A 13,492-nucleotide genomic window follows, 5' to 3' on the forward strand; every position below is an offset into this window, starting at 1 on the left:
CAATACAGCTTTTGAGTAGTAGAGTAATGGACAACATTTTTGGTTTTATTGCACAAAAGGATATGAGTGCGATGGTAAAGTGGAAACAGCATCCAGGACAGAAACAGCCACATTATACTGCTAACAGAACTATGTTTCTTTGGTTGTCTGTTAGTGACTGACAAACACTCATAAACAAATATCCATTTCACATAAGTATCTCATTTTATTGCATTTTCAATCTGGGAATATTTTCACCCTCTCCACCTCTAGAGGGAGTCTGTGTTATCTCGGTGGCTTCATGTACGATAGTGCACAAGAAAAGAAATCATAATCCAGTCATATATTTCTTTGGTTTGTTGATGATGGAATAGAGATCACTGGAAGAAGAATATCCAGCAGAAGATGAGGAAGCGTTTACAGTGCTGTATGTCACAGTATCATCTGCACCATTACAGGGTACCTTAAAGAAAACATGAATAAGAAATTCCTACCTTAATTAATCATACATGTCAGAAGTTTTGATAGTTATGATTTGGATGCCAACATCTTCATTGTAACCGATTACAGATCTTACCCTGGCTTTATTCTGGGTCTTCTTGGCAAAGCTGATGGTGGCATAAGAAACACCGTCGTCAGGTTCAGCCTATAAATTGAAGACATTATAATGGATACAAAATTATTTTGAATTCAAAACCTTTGTCAAGCACTGGGGTTTTTTTTAAACAGACATGTTAGAATGAACAAATACAGCAGTAGGGATGGGTATCGTTTAGGTTTTATCCGATACCAGTACCAAACCGGTACTTTTGAAGCAGTGCCGGTGCTTAAACGGTGCTCGAACCGGTGCTTAAAGAATCAAGAACCTTTCATGTTTAGCTGTTTTTTGTAAAAAGATAACAATGTTAGCCTTTTCTGCAGCTATAGGGTATATATGGTATCACTCTTGGTTGGAAGCAGTGCTTAAACAATGGGGAAAAAAAACACCAACTTTGTCCAAAAACCTCTCATGTTTAGCTGTTTCCCACTTTTTCTTTGGTCATTTTAGCCTTTTTGGCCAGGGTGAAGGGAGCATCTGCCATCAAACAAGAAGACAGCCACATGTAACTATGACAGTGTTTGCTAGTTCACCTTACATGCATTCATTTAATAACGTGGTTAGCTTACACACGAACAACATTAAGCTACTCACACAGAGAAGAACGGCTGCTGCTGCCATCATCATCCGTCATCATTTCTGCTACACTGGCAGGGCTAGGGGCCAGGACTCTCCTCTTCGGGTGCATGTTGCTAACTCCGGGTCGATAACAGGCACCACACCCGCAGTAGATGTGCACGGTGTGAGGTCTCGCAGCAAGCTATCAAATACGGTGCATTTCTCAGCCTTTAAAAAAACGCTATGCGTCACCAGGTGTTTCATCAGATTCGAGGAGTTACCTCCTTTGCACAGTGTCACCTTAAAGCACTTGTTGCAGGCTGCTGAGTTTGCATCTTTTGCTGTGAAGTACAGCCAGACTTTGACCGCTTCACCTTGGGCAGCTAATCTGTAGCTCTGCTCTAAAAGAACGTACGTACCTGGGCCCGCCTACTACACTTGCAAAGGTAAAATGATTGGCTAGAATCCAAAGTGTGTGACATCTCAGGGAAAAAAAAGCACCGAAATGAAGCACCGAAATGTGCCCTGCTTTTCGGTCTGGGTACCGTTTATGTCAGAACCGGTGCCAGATACCGGTACCCATCCCTATACAGCAGTAAGTGTAACTTTGAACTGGGTGTAGTGTGTGTGATCTCACAGTGTTGTTGATAGAGTTGTATTGTTGATTGTCATTTATGCTTAGAAATATTTACTTATATATGCTTAGAGTTTTGTAATTAGTTGTAGATTGGTAGAGGTTTTGATCCTTGATAGTCTGCAAACTTTGTGTGTATTAGACAGCACTTTGGGAGCATGAGAGGTCATACCGTGTCTTATTGTTTTATGGTAGGATTAACGTAGTGGCGTCTGTTCTAGTCTAAGTGCTCTTTGTTTAGATGAACTGCAGGACTTCCTCACCGTGTTATCTAGGATGAACCATCTAGGGTGAGGGGGAGGCTACCCTCTTCCTGACCAAGGATGTTTGACCCTTTGATCAGCAGTCCACACACACACACACACACACACACACACACACACACACACACACACACACACGCAAGGTACTCTTTGTGTATGTAGACGTCATATGTTAATGAACTTATGCATATTCATGTAACCTCAATAAAAGGACAGTGATACGGGAGAACGGACGAGAGCTACTGGGGTCAAGCGAAGGAACGGCGTTTGTCTGGTTCTCTCCCGTGCACGAGTACCATGAAGAAGTTTGCCTACTTGCGTCTTGCTTGCAGTGTAATTATATTGTCTTAACGTTCCAGCGAATAGGTTTATGCTACAAACCTATCAGTTGTGACTGGCTTCTGAACCAGACTGAGCCTCTTTGGGGCTTAAGCTTGGTTCCTGCACAGGCACAGAAACATAGGTGACTCAAATTATGCTTTTTCTGCTGTATATGCAGTCCCTATAAATCGTTTTTTGCGACAGTACAAATATTTAGTACTAATAAACATTGTAGTGTTTAAACTCACCTTATTTCCTTCCTTTTGTTCTTTATTTCCTGGAAAAAACAACAGATATGACATAAGTCAGACACAGAAGTGGGTTTCAGACACTTGCACAAATGACTGATCAGGTGATCTGCTGATCTCACGTCTTTGCCTGCTGAAATTCAAACTATGGTCAGTTGCTAAGCTTTCTCAGTTGTATTTATCATCAAGCCATAAACTGTTTTCCTCAATGCAAAGTCAGCAAAACATATCAAACATGAACGCTGAAACATCCAATATTTTTATACAAAGATCTACACAATGATACAGACAAAAGATGAAACATTTAACTTTTTAATTTTAATGTTTAATTTGTGAATGGTCCTACCTTTCATTTTCTTCCATGAGATGATCACTATGATAATTAAGAGTGCTGATAAACCCACAGTCACATAAACATACCACCATGACCAACCTGGAACACATGGACGCATATTTGGTTTAATTATAAGCAACAGTTTGAGGTCAATTATAGTTTTTACGTTTTCTCACCCGAGGACGGAGGGCTGAAGGGAAACAGCTGCACTCTTTTGTCTTCATCTGTCACTTTACACCTTACAAACAGTAATTCAGACAAAATTGACTTCTGATTAAAGTGAGATGTCTCAAATGCCACATTGGAATTACAGGAACGTGATGAAATCTCCATGACTGAGGATATATTCTCTTTACCCTCGTAGACCCACTCCACTGAATGCCTACAGCCTTCATATGAGAACACGTAGCAGTAAAAGATGACTTTATCGTTGCTTTTTTGTTCAGTCACTGGTGATGATGGAGATATCGAGAGATAAAGACAACAACAGAAACATTAGCCTCATCATTTTAATGAATATTTTTGTAATATTTCAGTATGTTGCTCAAAACAAAACACATTAACTTGACAACACTGATATACAAATACTCACTGTGAATAACAGAAAGATGAACAGGTGAGTCTTGTTGGTTTCCTGATATGAACCGTTTGCATTTGTACAGACCAACATCCTGATCTGTGACCTTCTGAATAACTAGAGAACAGTTTGCTGTAACGCTCAGTCTACCTAACTTAGCTCCAGCTTCTTTGTGAAACTGATCATGTTCAAAGAGTGTTACTGTTTTTGCACTTCTTAAATTCATGAACATCCAGGTTGTACTGTCACAGTTACGCTGACCATCTACTGGATTTTTACACGGCAACGCGACTTCATCACCATCTCTTACAATAAACGCTAAATGTTGCCAGGTTGCTGTTGCTGAAATAAGAGAGACAGAGACAAATTTGATCAACAAACTGATTCAATTCAATTCAATTTTATTTATATAGCGCCAAATCACAACAAAAGTCACCTCAAGGCGCTTCATAGATACAGAGAAAAACCCAACAATCATATGACCCCCTATGAGCAAGCACTTTGGCGACAGTGGGAAGGAAAAACTCCCTTTTAACAGGAAGAAACCTCCAGCAGAACCAGGCTCAGGGAGGGGCGGCCATCTGCTGCGACCGGTTGGGGTGAGAGAAGGAAGACAGGATAAAAGACATGCTGTGGAAGAGAGACAGAGGTTAATAACAGATATGATTCAATGCAGAGAGGTCTGTTAATACATAGTGAGTGAGAAAGGTGACTGGAAAGGAAAAACTCAATGCATCATGGGAATCCCCCGGCAGCCTACGTCTATTGCAGCATAACTAAGGGAGGATTCAGGGTCACCTGGTCCAGCCCTAACTATATGCTTTAGCAAAAAGGAAAGTTTTAAGCCTAATCTTAAAAGTAGAGATAGTGTCTGTCTCCCGAATCCAAACTGGAAGCTGGTTCCACAGAAGAGGGGCCTGAAAACTGAAGGCTCTCCTTCCCATTCTACTTTTAAATACTCTAGGAACAACAAGTAGGCCTGCAGAGCGAGAGCGAAGTGCTCTAATAGGGTGATATGGTACTACAAGGTCATTAACATAAGATGGGGCCTGATTATTTAAGACCTTGTATGTGAGGAGCAGGATTTTGAATTCAATTCTGGATTTAACAGGAAGCCAATGAAGGGAAGCCAAAACAGGAGAAATATGCTCTCTCTTTCTAGTCCCTGTCAGGACTCTTGCTGCAGCATTTTGGATTAGTTGAAGGCTTTTCAGCGAGTTTTTTGGACATCCTGATAATAATGAATTACAGTAGTCCAGCCTGGAAGTAATAAATGCATGAACTAGTTTTTCAGCGTCACTCTGAGACAGGATATTTCTAATTTTAGAGATGTTGCGCAAATGGAAGAAAGCAGTCTTACATATTTGTTTAATATGTGCGTTGAAGGACATGTCCTGGTCAAAAATGACTCCAAGGGTCCTCACAGTGTTACTGGAGGCCAAGGTAATGCCATCCAGAGTAAGAATCTGGTTAGATACCATATTTCTAGGCTTTTCAGGGCCGAGTACAATAACCTCAGTTTTATCCGAATTAAGAAGCAGAAAGTTAGCGGCCATCCAGGTCTTTATGTCTTTAAGACATTCCTGCAGTTTAACTAATTGGTGTGTGTTATCTGGCTTCATGGACAGATAGAGCTGGGTGTCATCGGCATAGCAGTGAAAATGTATGCTATGTCTTCTAATGATGCTGCCTAAGGGAAGCATGTATAATGTAAACAGAATTGGTCCTAGCACTGAACCCTGTGGAACTCCATAATTAACCTCAGTGTGTGATAAATTGACAGGTTTTTTTTAAATACAGTACTTAGTGTGAGGATAATTTTAAATCCACTGCATTTTACACATTTCTGTCTCAGATTTGGTTTACAGTTTAAAATTATTTATGTCATGCATATCTTTGAAAGCAAAAAAAAGCACATTCAATGTATTAAATATGCTCTTGATGTATTGAAATGTATTTGTAATAGTTGCCATTAGGATCAGAGCCATCAACCTGTTTCAAAACCTGCGATTCTTTCATTTAATGCTCACCATACATGTTTGGGACTGAGCCCTACACTTATTTACGGTCCTACTTGTTTTTGAACTGAACTGAACAAACATGCCCCACTGAAGTAAAAGAGAGTAGGTTTCCAATAGATATCAGTGTCTCGTCTCTGTGAGCTGATGGATTTGAACATTTCTACAGAGATCAGGACACAATGAAAACATGTCTGGTTGTCTTTTCTACACTCAGAGCAAAAAAAAAAAAGTCTCTAAAATGGGATCCAGGTCCTTTATACAAAGATGGGTTTTAGTAATATGATTACATGTAAACATGACCAGACAGTTTTTGCTTAGTTGCTGCTGTTGAGAAATAGTCTGAAAGTCAAAAGAAATGAAAAACAAACTGATGTCTGACCTTTAGATTTCAAGATTCAAGTAAACAATAACAGCATGGCATTTAAGCATATAGTATTTAATGATGTAACACTAGAATGTTTGCAATTTAATGTGTGTCCTTACCTGCAAACTGAAGCATCATCATCATGAAAAAAGAAATCTTAAACCATCTGCTTGGAAACATCGTGCCTTTTGGTGTCTCCTTGTAACGCTCACTATGCAGTCTCTGAGAGTTCTTCTGAAACACAAATGCAACATGTGCTTCTTGTGGTCTGTGAGGTGTCACATCCTCATAATGACTTAACGTCTGCGTCTTCTCACGTCATTCACTTAGCCAACATGAGATTACAGGAAGTCATTTAATATTAATGCAGAGACGATCAGCTGAGATAAGTTGTTCACAGAAATGCAAATCCTTTTCTGTTAGACTGTGTTATTATTAGAAAAAAGAAGAGTCTTTGAGATGTTTAACATGGAGCGTAAACCCCCCCAGTCCAACATGGTGACATCACAGTAACTTGGAACAAAGACAGACAAGATGCGTCAGTGCTGTGACGCGTCTTGTCTGTCTCTGACATAACGTTCTCCCCTACGTAATCAACACACAAATGATGAAATTAGCCAGCCGCTGCTGGTCTTTCTGGAATTGGAAACCCTACCTTCGCCTTGGGGAGTGAAAATATGAACATTACTTTTATTAATTTTTTTAATGCACAAAAGCAGAAGAGAATTATAGTAAAGTAGAAACTTCATCCAGAACAGAAGCAACAGCATTATGCTGCCAACACAACTTTGGCTCTTTGCAAGCTTCTGCACTGACAACATCCAAATGCAAAGCTAACCAGGAAAGCAGAGTGATGATAAAGCTGATTTTATACCCAGTCCCAGCAGCCAGACCCTGGACTTCAACCAAAGCAGTGATGAGGAGTCAGGCTTGCAGCCTTGTTTACCTCTTCATGTTTCTAAACTAAAATCACTGAATCACTTTATCTTTTCTTTGCATTGTTGCCTTTGTTTTATTCCTAAAATCTAAAACAAAGAGTGTATCTGTGCCCCCATTTGGATGGGTATTTGTGTTGGTGTGTGTAACCTATAAGTTCATGCTGTTAAATTGTGTTAATGTTACAATGCAAAACAAGTGGTGTAACAAATTTCAAAAGTAATGCACTGCAATACTTTTTTCTTTAAAGGAACAAGCAAAATGTGCAATACATGACTTTTCTTGAGTAAGGACCCAAGTAATGGTGATTAGACATTTTAAAAAAAGCTGTCAAGGCTGAAGTAAGGCGCTCTGGCAGCGATTGGGCCCAACAAAAATATCTAGCCCACAACATCAGAGAAAAACAACAGTAAGATGCAAGAGACAGGAAAAAAGAATAAAGATGGCAAGAAAAATATATCTATTTCCTGTGAGTAATGAGGTGTCACTTCCTCACGGTGACTTCAGTCTTTTTCTTCTGAACTCTAACATTTGTTGAATAACCTTTTTAATCTAACATAATGATAATATAATGATAAAACTGAGTGTATGCCAACCCCAGCCCAGCAACCAAATCCCGATCGTCCACAGGTAACAAATCAATCACTCGTATAACAGTGCAACATCCAGCTCTATCTGTACATGTTTCTACAGTAGAATTACTCTGCGTAGCTGTATTAGGATCGGGATCTGTGTGAGTTTGTGGGACTGTAGCCTTAATAATTGGTAGCTTAGATTATGTTACGGGTTATGTAAAAGTAATGTGATGAGAACTGTAACAAATTACTTTCTCTGGTGTTTAATTACATTACATTAATTTTTAGACAACAGTACTGTGTAATACATGAGTGACAAACCCGGCACTAGTCACTGACCTATGTTGACCAAAAAAAATAAAATTACCAACAAACTACACACCAAACTTTGACTTTTGATCAAAGAAAAATGTTAATGCCACAGCAGAAGCACAGGAAGTAGGTGCTATCTCCATTTGTCAGGGTATTTTTTCTTTACCCTCATACACCCACTCCACAGTGTGTCTACAAGGCTAATGTGTCCTCACAGAGTGGTGACTTTACCATTGTCCTTTTGTTTGGTCAATGATGGCGACGGATATTTTGAAAGAGAAAGACATTAAAAGGAAAATTAGTCTCAACACTGTAATCAATATCAATATAAAATCTCAGTCTGTTGTTCTAAAAACTTTAAGACACTTTAAGACACATTAAGATCTAAATATTCACTGATAGATGAACATGAGAGTCTGATACTTCCTGTCTTCCTGATATGAACTGCCTGCTGTTGTAATGACCAACATCCTGATCTATGGCCTTGTTTATAAGACTCAGTAAGACTCAGAATGAATGATTTAGCCCATATTCAAAGAGTGCTACTGCTGTTTATCCCCTTAAAGAATTCAAGATCCAGACAACACCATCAGAATTATGCTGAACATCCTTTACACTTTAACAGGGCAACGTGGCTTCATCACCAACACTTGACAGTCAAAGATAAAAGTTGTCCTGTTGACGCTGTTGAGAACAAGGAAGAGAACTGTTACCAATAATAATATGACTGCTTCATGGATACTTAATATAAGGACCATTTTAAATACAATTTTGTGTCTCAGCTTTGGTTTAAAATGTAAAATTATTTCTGCTGTATATACAGCAAAATCTGCAGACAAATCAGTATAAGGAAATAACACAAATCCATTTGAATGTAAACGTACTTCTTACGCTCTCCAGGTCGCCTCTCTAATGACACATCTCTAAACCTTTTTTGTAAAGACATATAAAAATACATCTGTTTCCTCTGAGTAATGAGGTGTCACTTCCTCACATTGACTTCAGTCTTTCTCTTCCAATCACCAATATTTGTTGAATTAGTTGAGATCACCTGTTTGTTACAATTTAGAGTTAAAAGTAAAAATTTATTTTTTATAGTTTGCCTATTCTAAGCTTGTGTACTTTAGTATTGTGTTATTGTGCTATTACATGTACTCCTGTGTGGTTAGTGACAGAACAGGAAGTTGGAGGTGTGAAGATTCTTAGTGAATTGTCAGGGACCAAGCAATAAGGCATAGAGGACACAGATGTTTAATTCAAAAATAGGCTTTTATTGACCCCAAAACATGAAAGATAATTAACAAAGCCAAATAATTAAACAAGCAGAACAATAAGAGAGACTGATTTCACTTTAATTGTGTTAAGCTTTACACTGATATAAACTTGCATTGTTGTGGTACTAATAATAATAAACAATAAAGACAAGAATGACAAAAACTCATTTAAGTAGCAGATGTGAAAATTATCAAATTATTTTTAACAGAAAAACTAAAATAACAAAGCAGCTAATTCTACAAGACCTTCATTTTTAGGTGATGTTTTTCACACTGTCCACCTCGAGAGGGAGTCTCAGCTCAGTGGCTTCATGCCTGAAGATCTGATATTGTCTGTTTCATCACCCCTAAATCGACTGTGGCTCAGGGGTTTGGGAAGCGCATCTGTAACCGGAAGGTCGCCGGTTCGATCCCTGGGCTCTCTGTCCTGATCGTTGTGTCCTTGGGCAAGACTCTTTACCCTACCGCCTACTGGTGTTGGCCAGAGGGGCCGATGGCGCGATATGGCAGCCTCGCTTCTGTCAGTCTGCCCCAGGGCAGCTGTGGCTACACCGCTTGCCTCCACCAGTGAGTGAGTGAATGAATAGTGGCATTGTAAAGCGCTTTGGATCCCTTGAAAAGTGCTATATAAATCCAATCCATTATTTTTGTATATGAACTACAAAACAATTTTTCAGAAATTATATCAAATAAAGACTGCATAAGCTAGCAATGAGATAAGATGAGCTGCATCATACCTTGTGCCCATGACCACAGACAACAAGTTTCAAGCAGTTACAAAGTTAGATTTCCTATTTTAGAGCATGCTTATAGCCCTGTTTACTCTAACCTGCATCTTAGTTGATGATCAGTCAGTCAAAATATGCAACATTTTAAACAACGTCATACATGCAGTAAGTAATATCTTATTTCTTTGGTTTGTTTACAGTGGAGTAAAGGCTGCTGGGATCACAGAAAACTCCAGAAGTGGAGAAAGCTTTCACAGTGCTATAGGTCACAGTGTCACCGTCACCTAGAACCTAAAAGAAAACATGAAAGCTAAATTCCACATACCTTATAATTTAAAACAACACATACTGGTCATGATTTGGATAGAAATATACTTTACCTGGGCTTTCGTCTTACTCTTCCTGGTGAAGTTGATGGAAGCATAGGAAACACCAGGTTCAGTCTGCAATATTATGACAATCAGCTCATCAACTGTCAGCTTTCAAGTATTTGTCTTCATTCACACAGACACATTTCACACAGCACATACAGCAGTGAGTACTGGGCGTAGTATGTGACCTTTGCAGGGTTGAAGTTCTGCTCTGCACAAATACAGGACAGCGGAGTAAGAATCTCACAGTTTTCTTATTTATTTTTGGGCATCGGCTATTTTATATTATCCCCCATGAATCCTTTGTTGCTGCAACTACTTATTTCTACACTACATGTTATACTCACATTTACATAAAGTATTTTATTATTAGTGTTAAACTCACTGTGTTTTCTTCCCTTTGCCTTTTATTTCCTGAAAAGACAAGACAATCATGTTTAGCTTTCGTACTGAAAATCCACAGTTTCAGTTTTGTCTCATTTCTAAAGCAAACAAACAAAAACAAACATCTAACACATGGCAAAACCACAACAGTCAAAAGGAGACAATTACATATGTTACATTTATCATCATGATTTTGTTTCCGCACGTCTTCAAATAGAAATCTCAATGATCAGTGAAACGTTTGCAGATGTGCAACACCTGTAAACAGCTGTCTGGAAACTGCCTTATACATGAAACTCTCAAAATGAAACATATTTCTACACACATTGAAAATACACAATTAACGTTTTTAATTTACCTTTCAATCTGTGATTGGTCTCACCTTTCATTGTCTTCTGTCTGATTATGATTACAGCAATCCCTGTGAGTGTTGCCAAACCCACAAGAACAACAATGAACCACCATGACCAACCTGGAAACAGAATAAAAATCAGCGCAGTCGCTGCCACTGTGAAATGAGCTGGATGTTGTAAGCCTTGTGAGACACACTGAATCAAATGAATTCTATTTCAGCTCTGACATTCGTATTTGTGGTTTTAGTCACTACCTCGTTTTTCTTTTCTTTTGTTTGGAAATGTTATGTAACTTCCATTTGATGTGGTTCTGTCCTCTAAAGTAGTCTCTCCACTTCTTATAGCTGACGTTGGCATAACTGTAGTTGTTGATTTTGTTGTTGCTGTTCTTTCATCTCCACCTGTACAATGAGAATATACACCATGTTGCTTAAGTAGTATTCTTTTTAACACTGCTGTTATATTTAAAGTCAGTTACATAAGATGAACATATATTTGTTGTAATTATGAATTTCAATTTTAGTTCTCACCTGTTTTGTCACCCGAGGACTTCAAGGTAAAGGGAAACAGCTGTGCTGATTTAGTGTCTTTATTTGTCACATTACACTTCAATGACTCATAAATCGTCTGCTTAAAGGTAGATGATCTAAATGTGACAGTAGAACTGCATTCACCTGGTGATATCTCCATATCTGAGTTAGATATTTCCTCTTTACCCTGATACAGCCACTCCACTGTGTAACTACAGTTTTGATGTGGGAACACATTGCAGGACAAGATGAGTTTATCATTGTCCTTCTGTTCAGTCACTGGTGATAATGAAGATGAGAGAGAAAGACACCAAGAGAAAAAAAATGAACATTACTAATTATAATTAATGTAATGCTTCAGCAATTTTTTTAAAGACACTTTAAGTTAAAAACATTAAGATGTAAATACTTACTGTGAAGAAAAAATAAAAAAAACAAAAGAGTCTGAGTGTTGGCTTCCTGATATGAACTGCCTGCAGGTGTAACAACCAACATCCTGATCTGTGACCTTCTTTATAACCAGAGCACAGCCTGCTGTAACATTCAGTCTGTCTGCTTCTTTCTGTCCATGTTCAAAAAGTGTTACAGTGTTTCTTTCAATGAAGTCATTGAAGAGCCACTCAATGTTGTCACAGTTATCCTGACCATGTTTCACATTTTCACAGGGTAAAGTAGCCTCATCATCAATTCTGACAATCAAAGATGAATGTTGCCCACTTGCTGCTGTTGAGAGAAAGAAAGAGAAATGTGACCAGCAAACTCAGAGTACGGCTGTGTTGTTCATACTTTGTCTAAATATAATCAGTATTTAGTTACAGTAATTAGTTACTGATTACTTTTTTCAAGTAACTTGACCAACACTGCTGAGGACCATTTTAAATAAACACCAGCTTTTGTCTCATCTTTGGTTTAAAATCTATGTCATTTGTATCCTTACCTGCAACCAAACAAATCAGTAAAAGCAGATTATCCATCTGAATCCATCTGACTGTAAACATTGTGCTTCTTCTTATTCTCTTGATCTAATGACACATCTCTGAAGATTCTCCTCAAAGATATCTAAAAATAAATCTGTTTCCTGTGAGTAATGACGTGTCACTTCCTTTTAGTGACTTCAATCATTTCTTCCAGTCAACAGCATTTGCTAAATTAGTTGCGATCATCTGTTTAATCTATCACAGTTTAAAGTTAAACATTAACACGTTATTATTATTGGATACATTTGTTTACTCTAATCCTGTGTAATTGAGAATTGTGTTATTATGGGGTTAGAAATGGCAGTTGTGGGGTTATTAATAAAAGAGGGAGTTGGAGGCTTGAACAGCGTAGTATTTTTAGAAAAAAAACATTAACATCGTGATGTTGTGGCACTGTGTGTCATGGTCTGGAGTCTGTGACTGCGTGTTTATGTTTTAGTTTATTTTTATTCTGTGGTTTTGGTTACCTTGGGTGTTTGTACTCTTCTGCTTCATGTTCCTATGTTCTGTGTCCCCCAGTCTGTGTTAGGTTGGTGTGTTATGTCATTACGTGTATGTGTTTCCTGTTTTACTTTGAAGGTCCGTGTCTGATCTCAGTGTGTCAATTTACTTTTCCCCTGTCTCGTCAGGTCGGATTACTCCCAGCTGTGCCCTCCTTTTGTGTCTCATTCCCTCGTTATCCTTCTGTGTATTTAAACCTCATGTCTGCCTTTGTTAGTTGCTGGTTTGTCTGTGTTGTTCTCCTCGGTCTCCCTGCGTCTCGCCGTACTGCCCTGCATCTTCATTCTGGTTTGTTTTATTAGTTTTGCCCAGTTTAGGTTTACCAGTTTCATGTTCACCCACCGCTTCTGTTTGTATCTTAGTGATGGGCAAATGAAGCATTGAAGCTTTTCATCCAATTGGTTCACCCCAGCGCAAAGCTTCTTGAAGCTTCATTTGCTCTAGTAGGACATCTACTGGAAAATGCAAAAATATTAGTTGGCATGAATTTGAAGAGTGTGGCCTTTTGCACACAGCCTGTAAATGTCAACAACAAAAGGAGTGTGTAAAACATGTATATTGTAGTGATGGCAGTATACTTTGTATATTTATACTGGCAGTATGGAAAATGATCATTTGGAAATGCTTAAAATGGAAATGATCATTCCCATATGG

General features: G+C 38.5%; 1 protein-coding gene across 1 annotated transcript; it reads right to left on the reverse strand.

Moving 5' to 3' along the window:
* Window positions 1–307: 307 nt before the first annotated feature.
* On the reverse strand, window positions 308–12,832 carry LOC146652691 (uncharacterized). The gene is made up of 13 exons (XM_085381224.1): window positions 12,805–12,832; window positions 11,774–12,083; window positions 11,696–11,715; window positions 11,352–11,639; window positions 11,085–11,213; window positions 10,860–10,949; window positions 10,253–10,304; window positions 10,103–10,165; window positions 3,112–3,173; window positions 2,948–3,034; window positions 2,512–2,630; window positions 557–625; window positions 308–442 (listed from the first exon to the last, which is right to left on the reverse strand). Exons 1-13 carry the CDS (start codon window positions 12,830–12,832, stop codon window positions 308–310), a joined length of 1,452 nt encoding a protein of 483 aa, XP_085237350.1.
* Between the last annotated feature and the right edge of the window lie 660 nt (window positions 12,833–13,492).

Source organism: Rhamphochromis longiceps, linkage group LG15 (assembly GCF_057381845.1).
Source record: "Rhamphochromis longiceps isolate RC_006_pf linkage group LG15, R_longiceps_female_GT1.1, whole genome shotgun sequence".
Lineage (NCBI taxonomy): Eukaryota > Metazoa > Chordata > Actinopteri > Cichliformes > Cichlidae > Rhamphochromis > Rhamphochromis longiceps.

What these genes read in the sequence shown, in the direction of transcription:
- LOC146652691 (XM_085381224.1), bottom strand. Translation starts at nt 12,832, where the DNA reads ATGAAGCAGAAGAGTACAAACACCCAAG. An exon ending in TGACAAAACAGGTGAGAACT is followed by an intron (nt 11,214 to 11,351) that starts AAAATTGAAATT and finishes ATGAAAGAACAG; the next exon opens with CAACAACAAAATCAACAACT. An exon ending in CTGCATATACAGCAGAAAAA is followed by an intron (nt 626 to 2,511) that starts GCATAATTTGAG and finishes TTCAATTTATAG; the next exon opens with GCTGAACCTGACGACGGTGT.